This window comes from Ornithodoros turicata, chromosome 3 (assembly GCF_037126465.1).
Source record: "Ornithodoros turicata isolate Travis chromosome 3, ASM3712646v1, whole genome shotgun sequence".
Lineage (NCBI taxonomy): Eukaryota > Metazoa > Arthropoda > Arachnida > Ixodida > Argasidae > Ornithodoros > Ornithodoros turicata.
Window position 1 is genome coordinate 25,238,088 of NC_088203.1, and position 21,331 is coordinate 25,259,418.

At 48.1% G+C, this 21,331-nt stretch overlaps 3 protein-coding genes across 3 annotated transcripts in view; 2 read left to right on the forward strand and 1 right to left on the reverse strand.

The window, feature by feature from the left end:
- The window catches only part of LOC135388309 (uncharacterized), a 41,205-nt gene extending 38,546 nt beyond the window's left edge, over window positions 1-2,659 (reverse strand). Inside the window, exon 1 of the mRNA XM_064617776.1 lies at window positions 2,565-2,659. The gene's annotated coding sequence lies outside the window, so the exon portion shown is untranslated. The remainder of the gene's footprint in view (window positions 1-2,564) is intronic.
- Window positions 2,660-2,808: 149 nt separating this feature from the next.
- Window positions 2,809-6,019, forward strand: LOC135390069 (nicotinamide N-methyltransferase-like). The gene is made up of 3 exons (XM_064620079.1): window positions 2,809-3,024; window positions 4,443-4,653; window positions 5,486-6,019. Exons 1-3 carry the CDS (start codon window positions 2,895-2,897, stop codon window positions 5,916-5,918), a joined length of 774 nt encoding a protein of 257 aa, XP_064476149.1. The 5' UTR covers window positions 2,809-2,894; the 3' UTR covers window positions 5,919-6,019.
- Window positions 6,020-14,727: 8,708 nt separating this feature from the next.
- Window positions 14,728-17,955, forward strand: LOC135390070 (nicotinamide N-methyltransferase-like). The gene is made up of 3 exons (XM_064620080.1): window positions 14,728-14,971; window positions 16,999-17,209; window positions 17,372-17,955. The coding sequence occupies exons 1-3, from the start codon at window positions 14,842-14,844 to the stop codon at window positions 17,802-17,804; spliced, it is 774 nt and encodes a 257-aa protein (XP_064476150.1). The 5' UTR covers window positions 14,728-14,841; the 3' UTR covers window positions 17,805-17,955.
- The last annotated feature ends 3,376 nt before the right edge of the window (window positions 17,956-21,331 follow it).

The window sequence follows — 21,331 nt, forward strand, 5'->3', positions numbered from 1 at the left end:
GATTTATTGCACTTCGAAACCTCGACAGTGCACTTCGTACCACAAACCTTGCCATGGTCAACTCCAGAACCCTGTGAACCTGACACCTTTGGTATGTAGCTCTTCTCAAACGGTCTCCGCACAGTGACAGTGGTAGGCTCTCTGTTTACTGCTCTCTAAATTTATGGCTGCCGAAATAACACATGCACGGGCCTTTCCGTTACACCGTAGAAGAATACGACGCTGGGCTGACACTGGGGGAGCCGTGCTCCCCCATTCGTAAATGTGGGGGAGCCGTCGCTCCCCCTGCTCCCCCTGTTCCGGCGCCCCTGCCGCTGTACACCATTACGTCACCGAGAACGTCACCGCGCACCGAATGGAACGCCAATGATTGACCGATGCTCCATTGTGAAATCCCAACGTGAGGGGGCATAGAGGTGTTCCCTATGCTCCCTCACGTTGGGATTGCGTCTAGTAGCCAAGAAGTGAGAGGATGAACATGATTGGAAGGAGGAACGCGCAGGACAGGTAAGGAGGCGGTTTCAAGTGCGCGTGCTTAAAAAATGGCGCACTTTAGCCGAGAAAAATTCCTGTAGTGAGAGTTCCTCCACAGACACAATCATTTTCAGCAAAAAAAAAAAAAAAAAAAAAAGGTTCACGGAGTATACAGAAAATTTTGTAACCACTTTAGGGACCTTATCTGAACATTACATCCAAAGTTTATCGATGTTGATGTCTTGTGTAGTCTCCTTGTGATCGTGTATATAGTCCCAGGACGTATTGCTGGCGAGCGCACTTGTCTGAAATCAGCACTCCGTGGTTTATCTCAAATCTCCAGGTGTTGGAAGATAATCTATCTCGAGTAATAAACACGTGGAGCGTCTGGTCCACCTTTAAATACAATATTGTCACAACATTTTGGAGAGCAATCAAGGAAATATGGGCTGCGGAAGTACTGACAGGCGATTCAGACAAGCGTGTCGGGAACAGCACACTACGAAGCTGCACTCACCTATTTGTTTTCAGAAGTAGCGAGTGAATGGCGAATGTTCGCGACTGGCAGCACTGGCAGCATAGAGTAATACTGCCAAGTGATCTCCATGAATCTGCAAGCAGTATGTACCTTCATCTACCTATCAAAATACCAACCCAAAGCAAAGCAGTGGCTCATGAGCCCATACCCAACATGTACTGGTCTGCAAATATTTTTAAAAGAAAACAATGAATAAACGCTTCCTTTCAAATCTCATGCACGTACAAAAGATAGAAGCACTCACCTGTGTATTCGCGCTTTTCCTCCTCATAAACGGAGACGCGCCCTGTGCCATCAGCATTCAACATATAACTGATGTTCTTGTTGCGCCCTCCTCTCCTACTATTGTTTTTCTTTCGCCTAATATCACCTTGCCCTTAACATAATGTGTCTGATCAGACAGTCACAAAATTACATATTAAAAGCTAGGACAACAACTGTACTGTTGTCTTCCTTACCTGTGATCACTACGTACCAATCCGCCATTTCACGCAGGATAATTCGTCTCACGTGAACATGCTGTCACTGTCTCTATCGAATTGACATGACTCTGTATTGATATCTTGTAAATCGGTGGTAGCAGTACACGATAGTCAAATCACCTTTAAGTGACAGAAACTGAACTTTTCGTGTGTTGCACGCGGTGAAAATCCCTTTTGCTCTCGGCCGTGGACACAAAGCTCCAATGAACGACTCGAAAAGTTGCATGTCACGTGCCCGACTTCTAAATTGTGTAGACACAAAGTAAGTGAAAGGAGGCACCCGCAAAGCAGTCGGCTCCCTGTACTTGGGAAATTCTCAACGATCGAAATCTCGGAAGATGTCCAACATCTGTGTACCCCCGACCAGAGCAATCTACCAAGCAATGAGCCATCAGACGCGGCATCGAGACGTTCTCTTCTCCCCCGCGTCATTACCAAGCCCGTCCCAACAACTGTTCCACGATGCAAAAAGGTAGCTGTGCTCTATTACAGGTCACTGCTGTGGGAACCTGCGGTTCACGGGAAGGACTCGCTTTGGTTAATGACTGCCCCAAGCTGCATATCGGAGTACATTTCATAAGGCAGTTTTAGCACACTGTTGGTAAAGTTATCGTGCCTATCGGAGCCAATCGCTGTCGTATGTGACTCAGAAGTTTATCCACTGATTGATTCCGGTTGATACGGTTCGCGCAAGCCACATTATCAACGGTTCCCAAAACTCTCTATTGTCGTCATAGTCTTCGGCTTGTCGTACGTTGGAGGCGCCGTACACGAATTGGAAAGAATACCATCCTCGGTCTGTGGCGCGGGCACACCAGGCTTGTACACCTTGTGGACCTTGTGTCGTCACCACATCCTAGTGCTCGCTGTTTATGTGCCAGTAAAACCTAAGTCATCATCATCATCATCATCATCATCATCACATCCTAGTGCACTGCTGAAACGACGAGAACAGTTAAAAATATTAATATGTGTGGCTTAGCCCGTCTTCGCCACCAGCAACGCAGGACTGGGAAGGTCAGCAACTGATGCCATTGTGAATGATGCTGTTGCAAAAAAGGATGTCTTACCTTTAGGTTGCGTACACCGTTTTCCAGCGAGCTTCACACCCAGCGCTTTGGCAGTCAGCACAAGCCAGAGAGGAGGAAACCGCACGGCCTGTGTACTTCCCTCTCTCTGGCTTGTGTGGTCACTGTTTTGAACATGTTTTCTGACGAGACCGCGCTGTCTTATCGGAAAATCCAGGGTGCTCGAGATTATGATGAAGTAGAGGAAAGATGCTCTTGTATAGTGTTATCGTAGAAACTCTTTCTGTAGGCTGAAGTGATTCAGGTTTTTGCGCCGAGCCATATAACTCGTGAGGGACGCAGCAAGGCTCATCCAACAATAGCAACATAGGAATGGACTACGACAAGCTCAAAGAGCAGTATCGAAATGCCTTTGACCCTTCTAGCTATAAAGGTCTGGTGAAGAAATTCGACTTTCTTTATCTGTTCTACCAACGTCAGCTACATCAACTCGTCAACAGTGGTATGTAAAACGTTCATGTAAACTTTTCTCTTACCAGTAACTTGCAGTTCTTGGCGTTTTATACATATATATTTTGATTTGGTCAGTTGGAGGGGATATGTTCATTATAAAAAAAGGAGAGAAAGGTTAGACTGCGCTACTGCGGCTTGCTATTCCCAGTCAGTTGGACCTTGTGTTAAGTGCCGCAAGGTTTCATTTGTCACAGCTTTTACTTATCACTCTCCATACCCCGCAGGGGGCACCGGTTTCGGCTGGTGCTTGGTGAGTGGCGCCACAACGGACCCCAGCCCCCAGTCCCAAGGTGTTATCCGTACCATGCCGAGATTTAAGGTGAAGGGTAGAAACCTTGAACGGTGGCGGTCAGGGTCTTGGTCAGGCCCTGGCCAACGAGTTTTTTCTGAAAACTCAGGGTGATCATTAGGAATGTCTGGTAATCAAACCTGCATGGTAAAACATTTTCTCTCATCTGCGATCGGGGGCGGCAAACGTCCCCGGACCGAAGTCGCGAAATCGAATCCACATTTTTTTCTGTCAAAATACATAGTCCTATCTACTACTTCTCCGGAAGGAGACAAAAGCATAGCATTTCGGAAAATGTCAGCCTTCTTTATTAAGAGAGCAGTGTCTTCCCTCTCTAACCACATCACTGAAATCAAGAACCTGGGCTAAGCGGTCAATTGACAATGAATAAGAGTAAGAAATATAGTGGGTGAAGAAAGGGTGGGACAGTTAAACAGTATTGGTATCGGTAACGATACGGAGATCGCGTTACCATAAATTTGTAACGGAAATACTTTTCCGACACCGATTTAAAAAAGAATCGCGATCCGCAGTCCTATACCGAAGAAGATATCGAGTACTGTAAGGCGTTACTACAACACTGCAATTGAGACGCGTGCATCCATGTGTAACACTGTCTGTTAAACTGCAATGCTTTTTGAAGTCATTTTCTGAGATGTGATAATATCTCCTTATTCCTGACACGTATTCATATACGCATATGGCGATAAGTCCGACTGCATACTGAAAGAACACTACTGGTAGTGCTGATTCGGCCGGGACGCAACACGTGGTGGGCTGGTTGGAGGGGGGAGGGCAGGTATTTATTAGTTCATGCTTGGGGGGGGGGGGCACTTGAATCATGCTAATATAGTTCATGCACAAGGGATTTTCACAAGGACGGCCTAATCAACAAGTCCTCTGCTACGATATGCCCATATGCTTCACGATGCGTACGATATTCCTCCTTTAGTAATATCTCCCGTGGTGTTTCGTTTGTAAAGGCCGCCAGCTGCTGTTATTTCTTCCCAGATCCTTGGTTGCAGTCCATCGCGTAAACCTGTGTAGGGCTAGCACTTCCCCGACGCTGTTCCAAAACATGTTTTGAACTGTGGAGCTCATTCCGACATGTTTTGCAGACGTCCTCAAGGCCGGAGGAACTGTTTTGGACTTTGGTTGCGGTCCTACGCCGTTAAGCATGTTCCCAATGACCAAGAAGTTTCACGAGGTTGTACTGTGCGAATATCTCCAGCAGAACCGACGTGCAGTTGAGAAATGGGTCAACAAAGATGCTGATGCTCTCGACTGGTCTTTCCTAGCAGAATCTGAAGCACTACTTGAAGGTTACACGTAAGAGAGCCTTGAAAAGTCACGTTGTCAGTCGGCCGTACTAAAAGAGTAATACACGTATACAAGTGTTTTTTTTTTAATATACCCAGGTTTTTCCAAAGTGCTGTATTTTCTATGCATGTTCTATGTGGTTCCACCGTGAGGTAATCTCGGTTGGACTGTTGGCAGTCTGAGAGTTCGCCAGGATCCCAGGAATTATCTGTGTTTCTCTAACAACAACAACAATTGGATTACGAATGATGATGTCATGGGGTGTTACCCCGCTTAGGCTACGGGACAGTAACACAGTGCAGTGCCGTAATACGACTACATTAGTACTGACACCCCCGCGAAGGTATCGAGGCAACAGCTTTGAGTTCGCGCACTGGATCTGGGGAGGTTAGAAGAGCCATAAGTGCTCAAAGAGCCCAGCGTTGGTGCGCAGAATTGCGCTAACGTCCACAGGATCGTCGATATACTGAATGGTCTGATGTCGATGTTTGTCGCCGCGCTTGTTAGTTAGTGGCCAATAGGCCATTTGAAAAAGTTCCAGGGAGCAGCGCGTGCCCTGGCAGGGCGCGCCGGGAAATGCTGTGCAAAACGACAGCGATTTGCTATCGTCTCCGATGGTCGTCCAAGTACTGGTGTATGCAGTATGCACCGTCGCTGTCGGTTTGCACAGCATTTCCCGGCATTCCCTCCCAGGGCGCGCGCTGCCCCCTGGAACTTTTGCAAATGGCCTATCGTGTGCGTCACTCCCTCGATAGCAAGTTCACGAAAGGATATCTTCGTACACCCTGACATTTGGGGACCAAACTTGAGAAACCTGATTTCTTACTCTTGTATATTTCAGCGACATCAAGGCTGGATGTTCTGAAATCGAAGAACGCACAAGGAGGGCGATTAAGCACATTGTCCCCTGCGACGCCCACGATATTAGCGTTATGCCGAAGGAGCACAGAGTTCAATACGACGTCCTAACCACTTGTCTTTGCCTCGAAGCAGCAGCGGTGGACTTAGAGGCTTACAACAGAGTTGTTTCCAATGTTGCTCAGTTGGTAAAACCAGGAGGTGTCATTATTCAGTGTGGACTCCTTGGCTGTAATGACTACGGTGTCGGAAACGAAGAGTTCGCCTCCATGTGCTTGACTGGCGATATTGTGAAAGCTGCCTTGAAAGGAGCTGGGTTTCACATCAACCGTTGGGAAAACATTGAAATAAAGGCCGTTGAAGATTATGATCACTCGTACGGCGACGCTTTTGTTGTTGTGGCTACGAAAATATAGTCTGTGTTTGCTGAACTATAAAATTTTCATATTCACGTGTGTCATATAGCTGTACTACGTGCTTCGTGTAACGCAATTTGAATAAAACTGTAATGAATGACTCTGAAGGCATGATTCTTCATAGAGCATGGTAACAGGACGCAGGATATGTGGTGTAATTACGACGAAAGAAGGAAGTCACCGAAAAGGATAGCCAGCTGTAGGACTCAAACCCACATCTTCTGACTTACCAGTCCAGGGCTGTTACCAATTGAGTTAAGCTAATACGCCTCTCCAGTGACTTCCAAGTCTGCGTCATTTGAAGGGACAAACACATCCACTCACTCACTCACTCCACTTTCACTCTTACGTGTTTTTTCACTCGCACACAAATTCACACGACGGGATGATGCTTCAAAACACCAATTCCCATCATGTAATTACGACGATGGAGCTTTCGGCCTTGGCTTGGAACTCCTGTCGCGGAACTTGGCCCGGAATTAATTAAATTACTGGTCGGTCGACCCAAAATACGAAGTTTTTCGTCGTTTATTTTTTACATCCGAATTAATATTTGTAAGTTGGAGGAACAAGCGGCGGTTTTAAATGGCATACTCACAAAACGTCACTATACCCTTTGGCGCACTGCCACACGCGTATGAAATGCCATCCCGTTACAGTAGATGAAGGACGCCGGCTCCATTTCAGATGTGAAAGAAGCGTTTTAGCACATCTCAAGCGCTCCAGCTACGAAAACTATACGATAAAGGAAGCTGTCAAGTCAAAGATTGCCAGCGTGATGCCAGCCACTTCAAAGGAATCAGGGGCTTGGCTTATCATGTTTCCGGAACCGTTATCGTAAACACCTTCCAATCTGCTAAATCTCCCAACTGGGCGAGGGCGCTGGCCGAAAAAATTTTTTTTTTGTTCTGCAAACGCGTGGCATTGAAGAATAAAACAAAGAGTAGAGTGTGCATTGCGAGAGTGATGGGGCCTCACTCCATCTCCAACCAGCACCAGGCAATACACAACATTGGCCCCATATTTGCTGAACATTGGCGACACGGGTTCAATATGGGACCCGTTTATTGCCGACATTTTCACCATATTGGTTCCAACATGGCAATATGGGCCCCATATTGCCACGTTTGAGCTATACTGTGGAGGAACTGTCAGCAATACGGTCCTCATGTCGCCAGTGTGCAGCCCATATTGACTGAAAATGCGGAAAACGGGACAAACCCGTATAGGGTGCTTGTACCAAATGCCCAAGCAGCGCGGCAATATTAGACGTTGAAGCGTGTGAATTGCCCTACTCAGCAAGTCGTTACATCCAACAACTTCCCGCAGAGGATACACATTGTTCGAAACAGCCAACACCTGGCAATCCCACTGTAACATGCACTGTAACTCAGCTCGTACAGCTGATGTAAATAGACGCCATCCTGCTTCGCCATGACAACTGGTCGTAGCTGCCGAATAAAACGAAACGACTCAGAGAGTGTGGCCGTTTCAGCGAAATCGCGCGTCCTAGAACTCGTAAATGCTGATCCGCATGGAGCGATTTTTGCGCGCGAAAACGCGACGCGCGGCAAACTCCATCGCCGAAGCCATCGCCTTGAACTTACTACCAAGGTCACTTGAAACTCTACGTAATGACAGAGCTTGAGGGGGGTCAGGACATCCAGACCCCTTTAAATCCGCCTCTGAAAGTGTTTCGCTGCTTTGTGCTCTAGGAGCGGGTTGGAAGATTTTTTTGTTATATGGGGTAACTTTGGCAATAATCCTGGCGATTACCGTGGTACTTACTTATTTGATGGCAATGCACTCCGTGGTACAGGGAGCATCCCAATGAAGACTAAGAGGTGGTGGTGGTGGTGGTGCTGGTGGTGCTCGCCGTTGTCGGCCTCACGGCGGTGGGCAACGTCACGACTGACGGCCTTGGGAGATGTGCGTCGTGGGCCGACTTCTAAGCGAACTGTGCCAACATATGTCTGAAAGCATCTGAGGAAGACCCAGGAAAAACCCCAGACAGCACAAACTGCACGAATTCGAACCCGGCAGACAACGTAGCTCGTGCAGCGTCGCCCTGCGCAATCGGACGCTTACGGCACGCTGCGCTGGGGGGGGGGGGGGGGGGTTATAGAAAAAAAGAGAAAAGGCTGGCTTTGTTGTGCTGTTTATACTTCATCGTGAACTAGCGTGACGTTTGCTTCTACCCTTTGCTTCTACTCTGCAAGTAAACTTTGCGTCTACTTGCACGTGTTAGACGTGTATCCTAGATTCCGACATTTTTCTTTCCTTCTTCTTCTCTTCGCGAAGCACACATGTGATTGGGGTACAGTGCGTGCTTACGAATGCTGTCACGCAACGTCAGCATGAAATGGCCCATCGCTGCAGGAGCACGGTGATTGACCTGTCACGTTCTCTGCCGCTGGAGTATAAAGCACTAACCGCATACGACAATTTCTCGACGGAAAAACGGCCAACTTCCCCACCGGCACGACAACTCGACGGAAAAACGGCGGGATGAACCGCATGCACAGATTTCCACTGCGGCGGACGGTGGCGCCCTAGCGGGCGCTTCGTGACTCCGTGTTAAATTTTGACTTCAAATTAACTGATAAATATTTTCCTACATATAGAAAAGTTATAGTGGCACACAGAAGAAGTTCTTGCGGTCAAAGCATATTCGCGAAATAGGCGCTACAAAAGCGCCCTCAGACAGCAGCGGACGGGCGACAGCATGCTTCCCATTTCCCAGGTTAGCCATACGGGCATCCGAAATGCCTGCCACTGGTCCGGCACGTCCGCTCGTGGAACAACAGTGCGTGGAGCGGTCCTATCGGCTGCCGTCGAGCGGCCGCTTCCGCTCTTCGCCGAATTTTTCTGTCAACCGTTGTCGCCGAGAAATCGATGAAGTTCCCATTGCTCGCGTCGGCTCACCGGAAAAACGGTGACGGTGGCCGTTTTTCAGTCGAGAATTCGTCGTATGCGGTCGCTCGCTCGTCGACGTTACGTCGGATAAACAGTCCTTGAGACTCTACAGGGTTCGCCCTCACAGTCCTATTGCATCTTGTTTTATTCGCCTGACACTAATAAAAGAAATCTTGAAATCTTGACTATACTCAGGGATGGTCGCATATTTTCTGTGGCGCGTAGTTCTCTTGGGCTACCCAAAAATCCCAGACGAACAGGGATAGCACAGCCCTCCCTCTCCTGTGAGCCACCATCATCCATCCCCTCTCTCTTTCACCCTCATCTCCTCTCCCTCCTCTGTGTGCACCGAGTCGCCACTACAGAGCAGGCTTACCGCGCATGCCCCACCCCACGCACCACCAAGTTTTTGGGTCATATAGTACTGCGATGCCGATGAAGGCTTCTGATGGATGTTTCGCATGGGTGTAGTTCTGTGGGACTACCTGTATCCTGGAGCAAGATGGGCACTGTCCCTGTTCTTCGTTTTTAGGGCGAAGCAGTATTGTTTTTGTAACGCGCTGCAACGTGGATCAGTTAGACCTGTACGAAAAAAGAAAGACGAATGAAGTAATGTAGTGGCGGATATTATGCGCCAACATCAGGGCTCCTGCGGCCGTTCTTGGGCACATTAACCTCATTCATTCATTCATGCCAGATAATGTATGTTACACGTACTCATCATCGGCATTATCACGGAAGAATGGAACAAAATGGGCTTGCCAAAAGAAGCAGCCCATATTGATCCAAGTGGAGCCTGGTTGCATTTTTCATGTGTGACCAATATTGGCAGCCCATATGGGGCCGATATTGGCGAACCAGACAGCCCACATTGGCCCAATGTTGGGTCAGTATTGGTGTGCTGCCTGGGGCGTGACTCGACGCGGCTATACAGCTGGGCCTCTGTAGAGCAACTAACCAGCAGAACAACGAACGGTGCGTGACCTGTGCTAGCCAAAGCAGAACTGGGGTATTCCTCGACTGGGGATCTTATTCCGGGTAGGGCAAAAGGGAGATGACGGATCCAGTGGGTGGGTCCCAGGAGGAACACCAGGGCGGCGAAGAGCACGCTCTGGAACTGCCGACCTCTGTTTGTTGTGATGATTGACGAACACCCAAACCTGGCCACCGAACTGCTTACTATAGTTTCGGCGACTGTCTGGGCAGAGATGTCGGATAAGTGTACCATCTCATGTCACTTAGTGAATCGGTCGGCGCATGTAAGGATGTATTTGAAACGGTTTGACGGAGGCAGCTGTCTGGCAATGGTTGATGTGTGCATGGTCGAACCGAGCCCGTGGAGGGAGGAAGGGCTGGAGGAGAGTCCTCGTATGCCGGATAAGCGTCTCTTTACCCACCCTTGTATATCCTTGTTCATGTTCGTCCACACATACCTCGCGGAGAGGAGCTTTGGGAGGCACTCATGCCAGGGTGGGCCATATTGTGCACACCATCGAACGGACGTTTGCGGAGGGTGAGTGGTACGACAGGACGACTGCCACCGAGTATAACAGAAGAGGATCTTCGGCGTGAATAGGATCGGCACGTCATGCTGTGTCATTCGCAGCTCGAAGTTGGCGTATCTCGGTGTCATTGGCTTGGGCAGAAGCAATGTCGTCTAGGCTGACAGGACGTGGCGCAGTAACGGCTGTGACTCGAGATAGCGTCGGGTGCACTGTTGCCAACGCCGTGCACATGGCGGATATCGGTGTAACATCACAGGACCATTACCATTTGGTGGTGAATTATGAGACGTACATGAGATGTCGGGTTTCGCGCTGAAGATGCTCATCGGTTGGCTCGAAACACAAAGAGGCTTGCGATCCCTCAATACATGAAACCTGTGTCCTTCCAGAAAGTAGCGGAAGTGACGGATAGCTGCGTAGGTAGCCAAAATATCTATACTCCCAAAACGGTGTAGCGGGTTTGTGCATCGTTCAAACGTTGAGGAAAGAACGGGCGCCAGCGCCACATGTCACCGATATACTGCTGGAGCACTGCACCGATGGCGGAACTGGAGACGTCGGCCATGAGGCAAGCAGGAGTATCATGCTGTGTGCAGAAGAGTACGGCATCATCCGTAAGCGCCTGCTTAATGGTGGCGAAAGCAGCTTCAGCAGTTTCGGACCATTGGACGGGTGACGACGACCTTGCATTTGAGCGAAGAAGGTCAGTGAGGGCCTGGATGATGGCCGCACAGTGGCCCATATGACCTGCCGTGAAAGTTCACCAACCCAAGAAATCGCCGGAGCTGTCAGATGGCTGTTGGCTGTGGAAATTCCCTGATTGCTTTGGCTGTGTACTCGATATCGAGAGGGCAGATGCCAACCGAGGACACGTGATGGCCGAGAAACTTGAGCTTAGGCACGCCGAAAAGGCACTTATTCTCGTTAACGACCAGGGCATACTCCTGAAGCCTGTGGAAAAGCTGTCTGAGATGCTTCTCATAACCAAGCTGTTGTCGGTGTGGGCAACAACAAAGCACATGCCTCAGATCACTTTAATGAACCGTTGGAAGGTTTGCGCGGAACTACGTAGCCCAAAGGGCATCCAGACGTACTCAACTAAGCCAAAAGGAGTAATAATGATCGTCTTCGGTATATGCTCCGGGTCTACAGGGATAAGGTGATACGCTTTTATGAGATCAATTTTGAAAATAGTTTTGCAGGCCCCAGATGTTCAGTAAAATCCTGAATATGTGGTAGTGGGTACCGGTCGGAGATTGCCTTGCAATGGGGAAAGCCCAATTACTGGCGGATGATCTGATGATACTCAGGCCTGCATATGATCGAACCCCCGAGTGCTATGGCAAGACATTCACATGACAGTCGCCTGGAAGATGCTGTGCCCGGAGCGCCTGTCGATGGGTGACATGATGCATCGAAGAAGACAGATTGCACGGCCTGATACGGTCAGGAAAAGACGCAAAGACGACTTCGTATGGCGAACTGGGGATCAAGGCGAATATACCGGAAGACTTCACTGCAGAGAGGGTGGAGTTCTTGGCTAGTGGGGTGGTATTGTCCTTCAGACCCCTTTGGCGTACGCTGGCGTCGAGGTTGAAGAACTGGAGGAAATCAGCTCCAAGGATCGGGTGCTCCACATCAGCAACCACATAGGGCCAGCGAAACGTCCTACGCAGGCCGATGTCCAGGGCGAGGGATCAGAGACCATACATGCGAATCGTGGACTTGTTGGCAGCTTGAAAGAGAGGCGTATGGCACCAGCACACTTTCTTGTCTGAAAATTTGGTGGCACAACGCCAACTTGTCTTCTCGCGTCCACTAGGAAACTGTGGTTCCCAACGGGGTCCTGTAAATATAGTAGGAGCGCAGGACATAGGCCTCGGTCGTCTGCCACCATGATCGACCGGGCTGGGAGTGTTCCTCCAGTCGCATGGAGCATCGCAACGCGTGGAGCGATGGCGGAAGCGGCGATGATACCATCAATATCGAGGTGCAGTGGAATCTTGCTGTGATGATGGCGACGGACTTGACGCCCTGACGGTTGCGGGATCTGTGAGACTGACGGTGAAGAGCAGGTCGTAGGTCGGCCATCTGCGTCGACATTTTGCTCACCCCACTCGTCAAGCCAGCAACGGCGGCCTCTAGGTCGGCGTTAGGTTGGGAATCCGGTGGGGCGGAAGGCCGTACAGGAGCAGCACTGGCCAAGCGTAGTCGGTGATGCGACCTGCGAGTTCGGCAGGATGGTTCAGGGTGACGTCAATATTGCCCGCTAGGGTAAGTCGCACATCATGAGGGGGACAATTAGAAAAGTGCTCGCGAAGAATCGCGGAATGGTCTTCGGCACGGGTTCCAAGCAATCGTCTCATGCGGTGCAACAGATGCGACGGGTGACGGTTCCCAAGCTCTTCTGTCTTAAGTAGATGTTATGTTCTTGTTCGCTCCGAGGTCTCGCTACAGGAAAGGATCGCCGGCATGAGGGCATCGTAAGCGTTGTCGGGTTGGAGTGAAGAAATAACGTCTTCAATGTCGTCGGCGAAGTCGGGCTGGAGTAGGGGCAGCACTTCACAGTACTTGCTCATCTGGCTCTGAACCCGTCTGGCGTGGAAAAGTGTTTCGACCTGCCGGAAGCATGTCTTCGGGTTCTTGTTCCAGAACGGGTGCAGGAGAAGCTTTGAAACTGCCGAAACGGACGATGCTTCGCCGGCACCTTGGTCGTGGCTGCCAGATACTGAGCGCGGAGCAGGCGGGGACTCCCGGAGGTTGTCCATAATGTGTCTGGTTCGGGTCACTAAGCTTGTAGAGCAACTGACCAGCAGAACAACTGTCATTGATCTGTGCCAGCCATAGAAGGGACAAATACATACAAAGCCTCGAGGCTTTGTATGTATTTGTCCCTTCTATTTTGTTCCAGCCTCAGAACATCAGTTCTTTCATGTTCAACAGTTGCCGCCTGCGTCGATCCCGTCGTATGAATGTGTGTATGAGTGAGCAAAAAATGTAAGAGTGAAAGGAGGCTGAGTGAGAGAGATTGGCTGGTTTGTCCCTTCAGATGACGCACCCTGGAAGTCGCTGTGAAGGCGTGTTAACTTAGCTCAGTTGGTAGAGCCCTGGAACGACAATCCAGAAGATTGGGTTCGAGTCCTACAGCTAGCTAACCTTTTCAGTGACTTTCATCTTTCATCTGTGAAGTCGTCTGATCAAAGTTACAAGTGCCAGCGGTTTGGTCCTTAGGCTAATCATTGTAAACATTTTACACAAGCTGGATCAGATGAAGCACCCAGAGTTTCCGTGCGAGTGCTCTTGCGGATCATGCAGTGTAGGCGAGCACAAAGTATGACAAACGCGCGCTAACCAAGTAGCGGTCTCTGAACTCTGGCGATTAAGCGGTGCCCGTGACCGGTATTCCTGCATAATCTCAGGATCGAGCAGAGTACCAGAAGGGTTCAGACTGTGCGATTTTCGTTACTGTCAACAACGCTGCCTGCCTCGGTGCGTTCGTCTGTGTGCAAATGTGTGGCGCGGATGGAAGAAAATGAAAGAGATAATGGGTCACAATGAATATGTGACAGTGTCTTCACGAACGAGGCCGTGGTATATGACCTGGCCACGATGTTGGCTTAGTGTAACACACGTGACCGAGGTGTGGGTTAGAGTTCCACCTCCCGCGTACGCTGGCGTTTCGTCAACTGCTGTTTCTCAGGTTCTTGAGGTTAACAGAAAAACATTTCATTAAATTTCGAGTTGGAAATATATTATTGGTTTTACCCCAGTGATATCGTAGAAACAATGTTGTTGAGTACACACACACACATGAACGGACGATGAGAAATATGTGTTTCATATTGCATAAAGTGCCTTTTCTTAGTTGGCAGGAATATTCCTCTCCTGCTTAAAAGACCATTTAACGGTTTCGTCTTCCCCGGGAAATTTACAAAATGCCATGATATACCTGCGACAAGCAACTTCGGTTGGAAATAATTAGCACATCTTTTGCTGGACTCGATCACGAGCAATCCAGTATTGGAAAGCTCAGCAATTGGTCGCAAGCCTGCGAAAAACGTTTTTGTTTTTTTCTTCTTTTTTTTTTTAGTTTACTGATCCACTTGTCAACAATATGCTTCCGCGCCACTCTCAACGGCACATTCTCCCAGGGTGGTCGAATTGATCAAGGCGCTCGACCGGTAATCTAGAGATGCGTGGTTCAAATCTCGCGTCTGTCTGGCTTTTCCGATGAGTGCCATATTTCAACTGTTCTGCCTCTGCTTCTGTCGCTATTTTGAAACGAGTTATCACACAGTCTTATCAACAGCTTGCATGCTTTTAGCGGTGCAATCGGTTGGCGGACTGCCAGGTGTTATACTGAGTGGGGAAAAGAAACTCCTGTCAGCTTCATCTCTTGTAGTGTTCCCGTTTGACTCAAACAGTCACGGTTCTCGCGAAAGGGCACATTTTACAAGCGCTCTTGCAAATTTCGGCGTGAGGCTGGCAACATCCATCCCACGATGGACTACGACAAGCTCAAGCAGCAATACCGAAATGAGTTCGACCCTGGTAGCTATCAAGACATGGTGATGAAGCTCGACTTTCTCTATCTGTTTTACCAACGTGAGGTCAACGAACTCCTCCGCAGAGGTGAGAAAAACATTGTAGCATATCTGTGTGTTTCTGTGTTTTGTTTTGTTTTTGTTGCGTTTTTTATGACAAATCGTTTATGTCCTCACGACATCAATTCTGGGCTTCTCCCTGTAGTCATCATTAGCGTAACGGTAAGGCGTATTAAGGTGTATTATAAGGTGGCGTAGCGGTAAGGTGTAAGCGTAACGGTATTGGCATAAGTAAATTTTAAATCAAAATATGGAGAACCTATTGAAAATTAGAACAACTCTTACCGTTCCTTTCACAGGGTATCCACGTGGACATGACAAAATTGTGCTAAGCAACAAGTTCAGCATGCTTGAAACAGTGTAAAATCGCCCTACAATTTAGAAAGCCCCTTAGGGGGAGGATAGTAAGAAAAATGGGATGGGCCCCTAAAGGGGTTTCGTTGGATGGCGAATGGTTTTCCTGTTTGCCGGTGCAATGCTCGAAGCACTTTGGAGGTATACTATTAGGTGAAGTTTGGAATTATTAATACTTTGGAGTTTAGCATCCACTCGTTGGTAGTGGCAGCCAATCAGATTGTGCTGATGACTGCGGAGTGGGGTGTTCGAATCCTACCACCGATGGTGCTGTCTGAGATTTTCCCTCTTTTTCTTTTTTTTTCTTTTTGCATCAGACTTTCTAGACGAATATCGGCACAGTTCCCCTTGAAGTCAGCTTAGGACGCATACTAACCCCCCTTCCTCCCACTCCTTCCTGTTGTCCTTACTCCATCTCAGACATGTACAAGATACTCAAAAATGTATTTAGGATAAGATAATAAATACTGACGTTAAAATGTAATTAAGATAGAGTATAAATACATGAAAATTAAAGTAATTAAGATAAAGTACGAAATACTTCAAAAGTATTTGAAATAGAATTAAGCAATCCTTGAACGCAAAACGTCACTGGTCAATGCGGCAAGTCGCCGCTATGTGACATGAATCACCTAAAGCCCGTGTACTACGCAAGCCGCCCCTGCGTGATAGGAGTCATCTAAACACAAGTCCCAAAAAGATGACAAAGAGATACCATATAACACCACTAAGCACATGTGACCCAGAACAAAGCAAACTTCTACAGGTCCCTGCCTGGCGAGGTCAGAATTCGGCGTTACCGCGTCAGGGCACACATAATAGAACCCTCACTCGCCGAGGATTAGTACACACGGGGCAAGATCTCTAAATGGGGACTTCCAAGAAGGGCCAATGTCCGAGTCAAGTCCTAGGAAATTGTTACAGAACAAGCAAGATAATGGAAAGACGAGACACAGAAAGTTTGAGAGGGAGATCCAAAATATGTAACTAGAGTATTCAGTAGAAAATACCATAAAATGTATTTTAAATAGAGTACAAATACACAAAACCGAAAGTATTGTGTAGAGTACCAAAATACCGCAAATTGTATTTAAAATACAGTATTTTAAATGCAATACTCCTAATACGTACAAGACTCCTCCATCTGTCCACGTCTGTGCGCTGCTCGTAGCCGCAGTTGCGTCGCGGCGCTAGCACGAAAATTAAAAAAAAAACTTTGTAGTTGGGCATTTAATACGGCCATAACCCTGTCCGGCGACCCTAAAGTAATCGGCGCCCCTGCGCATGCGCAGAAGCAGTTGTGAACAAGGTCCATTTTGCAGCAGGAGAGAAGGAATTCACGCTCCAAGGCCGCGCCCACATTTCCTCAGTTTGACGTCAAGCGGTCGTCTTTTTGTGCGCGAATTTGAAGCATCTATTTCAATGACTTCTAATAATAAATTATTGAGCTCGAGGCGACGAAAAGGGAGGCAGGCAATACACTGCGCGTGGAAAGGAATATCAATTTAAATGCTCGGAGACCGAACTATTCCTCTAGTCTTGCGCGTACCACGCCCTGGTGAACTAGGGTAGACTAGATCACTACTGTAGATCCTTAGAAGAGTGAGGTACTAATCACATTTTGTGACATTGCACGGAGGATTGCGTGATGTCGTTGCTTGTTCTTATTTGATGTGTAGTTAGTTCCGGCTTCTCTTGTAGACGTCTTCAAGAACTCAGCAACTTTGTTGGAATTTGGCTGTGGTCCGACGCCTTTCAGCATGTTCCCGATGACCAAGAAGTTTCACGAGGTTGTACTATGCGAATACCTGGAGCAGAACCGGCGCGCTGTCCAAAAATGGGTGAACAATGAAGCAGATGCCCTCGACTGGTCTTTCCTAGCGGAGTCTCAAGCGCTACTTGAAGGCTACAGGTAAGAGAGCTGCGAAAAGCCATTGAATACCTAGTACACAACTAAGCCGCCCCACTTCTCCGCTGCTTGACTTCACCACTTGTCCGAAAATTTAAAAAAAAATCGTGTTTTTCTTCCAAAACCACTTACTGGAATCCCACTTGCTGCTGTTGTGGCTTCTAGCGACCTGAAGACTGGATGTTCTGAAGTTGAAGAGCGCACAAGGAGAGCCATCAAGCATATTATCCCCTGCGACGTATATGATATGGGGGTTATGCCCAAAGAGCATCGAATCGAATACGACGTCCTGTTCACTTCTCTTTGTTTCGAAGGCGCAGCGGTGGACCTGGAGGCTTACAATTCGGTTGTTTCCAATGTCACTCAGCTGGTCAAACCTGGAGGGGTCATAGTTCAGTGTGGCGTCCTGAAGTGTAAGACTTACACGGTCGGACAGGCAGTGTTCGATGCCATGTACCTGACAGAGGATATTGTGAAAGGTGCCTTGGAGAAAGCTGGATTTGAGATCAAGAATTGGAAAGTTGATGAAGCAAAAACAGCGAAAGATATGGATTACGAGTACGATGGTGCTTTTATAGTCGTGGCTACGAAGTTATAGAGATTTTTGAATAAATGCTAAGAATTCCTAATTCAGGTGTAGCGTGTTGTTATAATCTGTGGCCTCGCGACGTCCTCTTGGTTGGAGTCGCAGAGTTTCATGTGTAGTTTGTGTAACCTATGTGCCAGAATAAACATGGTATACATGTTGATTCCCGGTCGGTTGATTCTTTACGGGCACTAGTGAACTGGTCCGGTACCAGCGGATACCAGCAATTATCGTGCCGATATTTCAAACACTTTTAAATAAAAAGACAAGAAGAACAAAAACTGGTTTAACATAACTAAATTCGGATGCATTTAATATGTGCAAGGTAAAGCTGCATCAAAAGGGACGGTCGCGTCAAGAAACATTACGATGTTATCAGTTCAATAAAAAAAAAAGATCTTTGAAACAGATACTTGTATGTTCGGCATCGTCCGACAACCTACATGGCCAATTTTTTCGTCCGGAAAGTGCTTAAATATTAGGTAAGCAAATTTTCAAGATCAACGCTGCTTCTGCAGCTGAGGAGGCCCCTGTGACAACGAGATCACCGTAACGTCACTGCCTAACATGAGGAGTAAGAGTGTGTCGCTAAAACAGAAAGGGGCCGTCCAGACGCCCGCACTGCCGCAGCATTCCTTTTCTCAAGGCCACTCTCTGATTGGTAGTGTACGGAATGGCGTTTTCGCTTATAGAGGTAATTCCGGCACACTCTCAACATTCGGCATCTGCTCTTGCCGTGTATTTTCCCGAATGGCAGTCAAACTGCGCCACTATTTAGAGTGGGAGTTTCGATATCGGGATCAGTGATCAACGAGGACTAAAATGACATCGGAGTTTCAAATGGAAGAGTTTGGAAGAGAAAGAGAAATCAGAGTTTGGAACTGATACGGTCGTTCCTTTAAAGAACCCTCAGATGGCCAAAATCATTCAGCACCGACCACTGTGGCGTCGCTCATGATCTACCAACGTAGAGCCACGAACTATTGTGAATCATTTCGGAAGAGTGGCACACCCATTCATCTAAGTTTCTGGATCCCTACCTCCACACTAGCTTTAACGGTACCCCTTTCTCTCTCTCTTATCCTGGTCCATCTCATCACTCATACCTGTAGATAGCTTTTAACTACCACACACACTCTCTCTCACATCATCATCTCTCACATACTCACCGTAGTTTTGGCGCTCTATGGCCTTTGTTGCCTTTGTGCCATTAAACCCATAATCTCTCTCCCCTTTCTAGGGTTATACTCGATGGGCCATGCTGCGGATGCCTATTACAAAAAGTTTTTGGCACTTCGACATGACGGAGTGCCTATATAGCCGATAGACTAAATAAGAACAATCCATGATACAAGGGACCGGTGGAATATATGTTGTTTAAAAAAAATTGTGATGTGGGTTACCACCTGCAAATCCTGAACGCCGTAAGAAAGACCCCCCCCCCCCCCCTGCGTATTTGCAGAAGGCGGAGAAGGCAACCTAGCTATATCACGCAGTCTTATCGAACGCCATAGAGGATGATGGCGGACTTCCAGGTGCTATCGGGCGTTATACTGAGTGGACAAATGCACTCTTAGTCTCCTCTACAGCCATATCAATTTCCGTTTGGCTCTCGCGGCTGTGTTTATCAGGTAAAAGCATACTTTAGAAGCGCTTCAGCCAAACTCGTCACAAGGCGTGCGACAATATTCGTCCCGCAATGGACCACGACAAGCGAATGGGGCACGAATGGGGCACAGTGACACAGCGGTCTTCAGCTAACAGTGGAAACGCTCGGCCATTCAGTTTCCGGCAGGGTGGTCCGCTGTGGTCCGCACGTGGTGAACGCCGAGGAGTACTATGAGTCGCTTGAAGAGGGCACTCTGGAACTGCCGACCGTGGTAGGGTTGGCCGTATCGAACGATCCATGCGAAGAGTATGGTGTGCGCCACGGTATTGGCAGTCGCGTCGGGGAGGAAAACCGCTACCGGCCACCGTGTGCAACGGTCCGCGATTGTAAGGAGGTAGGGATGGTCGTGGTACGGGGGTAATGGACCGACTAGGTCCACCTGAAGGTGCTGAAATCGTGCGTCAGGCAAGGCAAAGGGATGAACGGTTGTCCTGGTGCGACGCGTGATCTTGGTCTCCTGCTATGCAAGTATACCTGGGTAGTAGTGTCATTACTGTAATGAAATTACACTAATGAATTACTTTTTTTGGTAATTTGTAATGTAATGCACTACTTTTTGCATTATGAAATTTGTAATGTAATTTAATTACATTTTGTCCATAATTTTAATGACATTACTCATTAGTTTACACAAAATAATCGAGCCTGTGTTCCGTGTTAGCACTTGGCAGAAAGAGAGTTCGCCCCCCCCCCCCCAACTGCCGAGTTAAAAGAATTCCAACTCCTACAACGAATCTGCACGTCCTCAACACAGTTACAGCTGAGCTCACAGTAATGACTTCGTAATGTCATTACTTTTTCGTAGTAATTGTAATGTAATTTCATTTCATTTAAATTGCAGTAATGAGTAATTTAATTTAATTAATTTCTAGCTGGAGTAATGAGTAATGTAATTTAATTACATTTTAGAAGTAATTTACCCAGGTATGGATGCAAGCCCTCGTGCAGCGGCGAACGTCCGTGTTCATTCCCGGCCACACAAAGCGAGATGACAACAGTCGCTGCGTGGCACGGATCCCAGGATGGCTGATGTTGTGGAGTTGTTGAAATACAGTGAAGCGCAGAGAAGACTGTAAGCAGAGACGCGGGACGGGGCCAAAGACGTCGCACATTATGCCAAATTACGAAAAGGGCAGAGGCGGTTTCTGAAGCTGTAGGAAATGCTTTGTAGTGTCCGAGATAAGGTGACGGAGCGTATCATTTCCTGCTTGTGGGCCAGAGTGTCGAAGGTCATGACGGCCAAACACGTGGCACCTTCGAGGCGTGACAGTGCGTCGGCGGCAGCGTTTTGACCACCACGGACGAAGCGTAGAACTGCCGGTCTTCGAGATGCTGAATGTGCGTCACAGAGTGATAGGTGGCGCCAAAGAGATGTCACGAACAAGGTGCTATACTTCTCTTCAGATGGCTTGAGCCAAGGGGGCTCAATCCTCATCGGACGGTTGCGGCGCTGGAGAACGGCGCCAACGGCATGTGAAGAGACTTCTACCATAAGGCGTGTGGGTGCCGAAAACACCGGAGTCTGTTTTCGGCAGATGGACGGACGGAGATTTCCAGCCCTTAAAGTTCGAGAATATCTACTTCTACACAGAATTTATAGAGGATTTTAAGGTCTTGTCTTACCTACATGTGCTTTTACAGTACACGTACAAACCTGTTTTGGGAGTCGCACATACGATTTTCACGTCACTTTGCAGTTATCAATATCTCGCGCCTTATTCATATCTTGGTACTTGAACACCAGACGAATTTATTTATTTCATCCCAAAGGCCCGAAGGAATTACATGGATTCATTGAGATTTTCCATTTTATCGAAAACTTTATCGATACCGTAGAAGAGGCCATATACGTCGCCGGTGACAGAATGAC

Excerpts from the sequence above, each read along its gene's own strand:
- LOC135390069 (XM_064620079.1), top strand. The coding sequence starts at position 2,895 with ATGGACTACGACAAGCTCAAAGAGCAGTATCGAAATGCCTTTGACCCT. Across the intron at positions 3,025-4,442 it reads ACATCAACTCGTCAACAGTG|ACGTCCTCAAGGCCGGAGGA; the intron begins GTATGTAAAACG and ends CATGTTTTGCAG. Across the intron at positions 4,654-5,485 it reads GCACTACTTGAAGGTTACAC|CGACATCAAGGCTGGATGTT; the intron begins GTAAGAGAGCCT and ends TGTATATTTCAG.
- LOC135390070 (XM_064620080.1), top strand. The coding sequence starts at position 14,842 with ATGGACTACGACAAGCTCAAGCAGCAATACCGAAATGAGTTCGACCCT. Across the intron at positions 14,972-16,998 it reads CAACGAACTCCTCCGCAGAG|ACGTCTTCAAGAACTCAGCA; the intron begins GTGAGAAAAACA and ends CTTCTCTTGTAG. Across the intron at positions 17,210-17,371 it reads GCGCTACTTGAAGGCTACAG|CGACCTGAAGACTGGATGTT; the intron begins GTAAGAGAGCTG and ends TGTGGCTTCTAG.